This window comes from Marmota monax, unplaced genomic scaffold (assembly GCF_021218885.2).
Source record: "Marmota monax isolate L192 unplaced genomic scaffold, Marmota_monax_Labrador192_F-V1.1 WCK01_AAM20220418_F8-fsc00073, whole genome shotgun sequence".
Taxonomy (NCBI): Eukaryota; Metazoa; Chordata; class Mammalia; order Rodentia; family Sciuridae; genus Marmota; species Marmota monax.
The window spans coordinates 9,828,509-9,835,128 of NW_026692846.1; the positions used below are offsets into that span (position 1 = coordinate 9,828,509).

Consider the following 6,620-nt stretch of genomic DNA (forward strand, 5'->3'; position numbering starts at 1 on the left):
TTCAGAAGTAATGGAAAACGCAGGGGAGAAAATTTAAGGACAAAAACTCTCATCAAGTATTGTGGACGTCAAGGCCAACAAGTACCAGACCAAATGGGCTGTGAAGATACTATGTGTCATTGCCATGGCCCAGCCGAGGTCAGCACCCAATCATGGCTGATGGAGAGGAGGAGACACATATTCCACTGGCTCTCCCTGTGTTGCTTTGCATGCTGCAAAAAATAAATACAAAACCCCATTAAGTCCAGCTGGCTATTTCTATATATGTATTTTTGACCATATTAAAAAATCTAAGTGTTATTTATAATAGTGAAAATATGCAAATGACATCAATGTCCCACTATTAATTATAACCATCTTAATTCAGCACCTGGATACTATGCATATGTGCCTAGTCCCTTAGAATCTTCAAGGTGTTTATTGCATAACAGGTGCCATATTTCTGATGTGGAAATGAAAGCTGAAAGAGCCAAAGATTTACCCAAATTACCCAGTGAGTATGGTGGCCTGTGGGTATCACATATGCTATCGTCACAAGATCTATTTAAGATCTGCCTAGATCTTGTGATGATCTTAACTGATATACTGAATGACATGATCACAAACACAGACAGACACACACACACAACACACACACACAGTGAGAAATACACAAGACATGTACACACTCTCCCTTGTAGGGGACCTATAGAGAAATTGAGACAACTCAGATGAATGTGAGTCCTTTCTGGGCTTGTCCAGATAATGTCTCCCTACTCGAGGTTCCTGCGGAGTTAACAGAGGCACCACTCTGCAGGGGTTGGAAGTGAATGATGCCATCAAGTTGAAGGTAAGCTAACTTTGCCTCACACAGTTTCAGGCAGTCAGAGCTCAGTGCCTGTTGAACAAACGGATGTGTGAGCAAGTTCTGAGTGTGATATTCTGTTCTTTATGCAAGTGTGGCTCTCTGAGAGACCAAGGAGGGGAGCATGATGGCTAAGACAGACCCGACTCCACAAATATCAGCCAATTTTAATAAGCACAGACTAGATGGTGACAGTGTCATAGTTTTTAATATTCATCAGGAAAGTGTACTCCTAGGAGTTGTGGCCAGAGCTTGAACACCTGGATGACTACCTGTGTTTCCCCAGCCATGCTGATACTGCAGGGGGCTAGAGAGACAGGAAAGCTGATTTAATATGAGGCATGGCCTGTTCACGGAGATGCGCTGGGTTTCCAGTGGGGAGACAGAGATGGGTACTTCCAGATGCATGGTCTTAATGGTCCTACTTCCACCCCAACTCTGCAGCATGAAGGGACACATTTCTCTCTCGTTCATCCCGGCTCACAGAGAAAGCTGGTGTCTCACAGAAGTGGAAGTGAGATACAGAGCCAGGTTTGGCCCCATACTGGTCATAGCCAGAAATGTCTGCAGATCAACAGGCATCTACACACTGAAAGATGGAGTCTAGGACTCATCTGTAAAAACTCCCTAATTAAATGGTTTGGGGAGGGATAAAAGAGCTGGGAGATACACAGGCTTGCCACACACATATGCCATTTCCTGTAACAAATAACAAGATGCAGTCCTCACTCTGTCTCAGGGGTTTGTCTGCCTCCCTCCCTCTCCCTGGGGATGGAAAAATGCTCTCAGTGCCATCAGACAGAAAAGGATGGTAATGTACTGATGTGCTAAATTCTCTTTCTTTCTGTTTCTCTCCTCCTCTGTCTCTTTTCCCTTCTCTTACATATTCCAAACCCACATATGAATTAAGCAGAAATATAATAACTTGTTTTCCTTCCAAAACAAAGCTTTGTGTAATTTAATGTCTCCCCCTTTATTTTTTGCCTCTTTCAGAATAGACATGATTTTCACCCCTGGACCTCCATCCACGCCGAAACATAAGAAGTCTCAGAAAGGGACAACATTCACCTACCCATCCCAGCAATCTCCCAGGTGAGACTTGTGTGCACCGACTGGTGGACCCTGTGGCCCAAGCCTGTGGAGCATCCCCACCCCCAATCCTTCAGCTGGGTCCTTCCCACCTCTCTTCCCAGACTATGTAGATGATGCTTCTTTTAATGGTTTTGGGAGAAAAAAAATAACCACCTTGTTATGAAGCAAGAGGAAACACATAAGTTTGTTGAAGCAGGAAGGAAGAACACTTCCTGTTAGGAGCCCGGTTCCTTTTCCTGCATCTTCCACCCTTGACTTGTGTCTCTCCCAGGACAAAGGCAGAGAAGGCAATTGCACATCAGGCCCCTGACACACTGCAATTGGAGAGTGGTCCTCCCTCTGAAATATGTGAGAGTTTGAACAAGGAAGTGTCCCGCAGAAGGCCCACAGCTTGACTTTCATCTCTTTATACTCAAATGTGTTTGAGGCAAGTGAGAAGTCCCCCTTAGGGACATCATGCACCTTCCTTTTATAAGGAGAGCTCAGGGTGGTGATCAAAGTCAGCTGCTCCTCAGCCACAGCCTGGGGAATGAAGTGAGGGGATCATGGACCCAGAAAGTATGCCCTGTCTACAGGAGGTGACTGTCACTCTATTCTGTTGCTGCTGATCCTAAAAATGACAGCCCTCTGCTGCCAAGTAGTCCAATTTTTTTTAAAGAAAGACTGATATCCAGATTTTTTTTAGCAATTCCCCATTTTTTATGAATTTTCAAATCTGGGCAGCACAAAGAAAACACCGGGGGGCCAGAAGCAGCACATGGTCACTGGTTTATGACATCTGCTTTAATTCACAGTAGCTCAGCTAAAGAGAGCCCAGAGATTTAAAGAGCAAAAGCTTAGGAGAAAGAGAAAAAACAAGAAGGGACTTCACATGAGCAGTTCTGATCAATAGAGAGTCTTCTCTCATCCATATAAAGTATAAAAATATTGAAGCTAAGAGCAAAGGCACCACGCATCTTAATCCCATTTGTACCAGCATCCTTTGTTTTGCAAAATTTTCCAGAAGCAGTTTTTGTTTCAATTCCAAGTAAAATGGGACACATGCAATATATGTAGACCCACTGTATAGAATTTCAGAGATCAGATAACCCCTCCCCACCTTCGCACACACACATCGCTCTCTCCAGTCAGAGGCTGAAAGGCAAGGGATGAAACATCAGCACTACCAGGTGCTTTAGTAACTTCAACACAAAGTGCCTTCAAGTTTTTCTGCAGTAAGGTAAGCATGAAACCATCAGTGGGGAAGCCTGGAAAACACCAGCTTCTCGCGTGAGTCTGGAGACTTGAGCCCTCCAGCCTTGGTAAGCAGGAGAATGAGAAAGCTGGTCTCCAGGGGCCATGGCCTCCCTAGCAGGAATGACCTTGCAAAGCAAAACCGTATATAATGATCTTAAAGAATTGTTGGCTTTTTCCTAGGAATGAACCATATGTAGCCAGAGCATCCACATCGGAAATGGAATACCAAAGTATGATGGGGAAGTTTGTCAAAGTCGAAAGACAGGTAGGTCTTTCCCTCAGCAGAAAGCCAACATGGGGATTGACTTCCAAATGCCACTTTTCATAGGGACACATGATACTTGAGCAATATTGACTACCACTCAGAAAAGGAGGTGGAGCCTCATCTCTGGGTTGGCCTTTATTGTCTGGCTGACCGCATGCAAAGTAATCCATTGTTCTGAGCCTCAGTTTCCCCATTGTAATCCTCATGAAGTGGGTGGGAGGATTGAGTGAGCTGACACAGGTGAACTGCCTGGATATAGCTCACCGCCACTCCATGCACTCCACGGTGGTCCCTCAGAGATGTGCCCTGTCCCATCTCTCACCGCCTCTCCCCTCCTTTCTTCTAAGTCCCTCTCAGGGCTTGGGTTTTGGAGGAGCCAGGATGAGGGCAGGCTGTGGGTGTGAAAAGAGAAACCTGCCCACCCCCAGCACTCATGTAGCGTACCTCTTAATGTCCACAGCCAAACAGCTCATATTCTAGCATCATTTGCCTAATTTTGCACTAACAGTTTCCTCTACACACATATCCAACCTTTTATTTTGTTCATAACCCACATTGGATCTATGCAGAAGAATTGAGAGAAAATTTGAATAATTATTCTGTATTTTGGCCCATCAAGAACGCTGTTTCTTCCAGAGGCAGAGGCAGGAGGATTGCAAGTTTGAGGCCAGCCTTGGCAACTTACTGAAACCCTGTCTCAAATTTTTAAAAAATAGAAAGGGCTGGGGATGTAGCTCAGTGGTAGAATGTAACTGGGTTCCATCCCCAGGACCACACACACATTGTTTTTTTTTAATATTTATTTTTTAGTTGTAGTTGGACACAACACCATTATTTTATTTATTTATTTTTATGTGGTGCTGAGGATTAAACCCAGGGTCTCACACGTACTTCCTGAGCGCTCTACCACTGAGCCACAACCCCAGCCCCACATTGTTTCTTATTTTAAAACTTTAATGTGTATTCTCAGTTCTTTCATTTACCAGGTCTATGACCTTTGACAAGTTACTTCATCTCCCTGTGCTCCTGTAAAATTAAATGAGTCTCAGAGTGTGTGAAATAGAGTCATACACCAGCTGTTCTTTGGGTCAGACGTCATGAAGGCTTGGATGTCGTCTCAACCCTCGGCTCACACTGTGCTTCATATCCCCAGATGATATTGTTCACATGCCAACTGCAGCATCTCCTAGGGAATTGAGAACATCACATACATGTGCATCCGGCCTGTGTATATACACTCCCCAAAATTCAAATACATTTCCCATTTAGGCAGACAGAAGCAGATGTGGCTTCCACTGTACCCATAAGGCTCTGGGTGGGTCTCCACCTACAAAAAGTCCTGCTAACACTGCCCCTGCACCTCCAGGGATCACATCAGCCTGTGGTGAAACATACTCACTCCAAGAATCCACAGGCTTCTGGGTAAACAATGTTTGCAAACCATGAACTCCTACTCCTTGCTTGGAGTAGCAACAAAGAGCAAGGCCACCTCTTCCACTGGGGGACCATGAAGGCCTTTAACACTTTCCTCAAATCATCTCTCTGCTTCCAGCCTTTGCCTCCCAGAAAGGCCCTGCCTAGGCTATTTCCAGATTAACACTAATGCAGAGCTTGCTAGGAGGCACAAAATAAATGATTAGTTGCTGTTATTATTAAGACTTGCATGAATTTTCTTCCCTTCTGGAAAGTTAATACATGGTATGTGGTGCCCCCCCACAACCAATAACAATGATGCCCACCCCAGAGGGAGCACTCATGCCCAGTCCCTTGTATTTTCCAGGTTCATGACATGGGGAAGAAGCTGGAATTCCTTGTGGACATGCATATGCAGCATATGGAGTGGCTGCAGGTGCACATCACCGAGTACTACCCAACAAAGGGGACCTCCTTGCCAGCTGAAGGGGAGAAGAAAGAGGACAACAGGTATTCTGATTTGAAAACCATCATCTGCAACTATTCTGAGACAGGTGCCCCTGATCCCCCCAACAGCTTCCACCAGGTGCCCATCAACAAAGTCAGCCCCTTTGGGTTTTCTGCACATGACCCTGTGAACCCGCCCCGAGGGGGACCCAGTTCTGCAAAGGTTCAGGCCACTCTGCCTTCCTCGGGATCCACATATGCAGAGAGGCCCACCGTCCTGCCGATCTTGACTCTTCTCGACTCCCGAGTGAGTTACCACTCCCAGGCTGAACTGCACGGCCCCTACTCGGACCACATCTCGCCCTGGCAGAGGCGTAGCATCACGCGGGACAGCGACACACCTCTATCCCTGATGTCTGTCAATCATGAAGAGCTGGAACGGTTTCAGAGTGGTTTCAGCATCTCCCAGGAGAGAGATGATTATATGTTTGGCCCCAGTGCGGGGTCAAGCTAGATGAGGGAGAAGAGGTACCTCGCCAAGGGTGCGACGGACACCGACTCGGACCCCTTCACGCCCAGTGGCTCCATGCCTCTGTCGACCACAGGTTACGGGATTTCAGATTCAATATGGACCCCTTCCAACAAGCCCTCCTAAAAGGGGTCACTGGCTGACTCCTCCTTGTAATGTAGACAGACTTTGAATAGTTCACTTACTCTCACATCCAGCGCTTACCAGAGGGGACACCAATGGCTGCATCAAGTGCATGCGCGTGCATGGTGGCCTCCCGCGAGCAGGGGCTTCTCACGACCTTCTTCCTCCCCACGTCAGCACAAGGAAGCTGCTTCCTTTCAGCATGGTTTGCATGATTTGACACTATATAAATGGTACCGCTAATCTCTTTTAGGACACACATTTATCTGCTGTTCTTCTTTTAATCATGACTGGACCAGTACTGGGAGAAATTACTGATAAGCAGTGTTGTTTGTTGATTTTATTGGCTGGTTTGGGTTTTGTTTTGGTAAGCAGAGAACAGAATTTACTTTTTTTTTAGGATCACTGCCCCTTTGTGTAAAATACTCTGGTAATTAACAGTTTTCTAAAGCAAGAAAATAATTTTCTCCACGAAAACACATGGCATGCCAAGAAGCTTCCTACTGAGCAGACACAAAGTAAGATAATCATCCAATCTCCCAAACCAAGAATTTTAGAAATGATTTTGTTAAGAGGAAGTCCACAAAATCATTTCAAAGCTCTCAAAGGGACCTCCTTTGGTCTGCCTCTTTCCTCATCTGTAAAAAGATGTTGGTGACCCCAAGTGTAGA

The 6,620-nt window shown here is 45.7% G+C and overlaps 1 protein-coding gene across 1 annotated transcript in view; it reads left to right on the top strand.

The window, feature by feature from the left end:
* Kcnq3 (potassium voltage-gated channel subfamily Q member 3) overlaps positions 1-6,214 on the top strand; it is a 291,536-nt gene extending 285,322 nt beyond the window's left edge. The window contains 3 exon segments of the mRNA XM_046449139.2: positions 1,838-1,936; positions 3,353-3,437; positions 5,218-6,214. Of these exon segments, the coding sequence (XP_046305095.1) occupies positions 1,838-1,936; positions 3,353-3,437; positions 5,218-5,952 (919 nt within the window). The 3' untranslated portion in view covers positions 5,953-6,214.
* Positions 6,215-6,620: the final 406 nt, after the last annotated feature.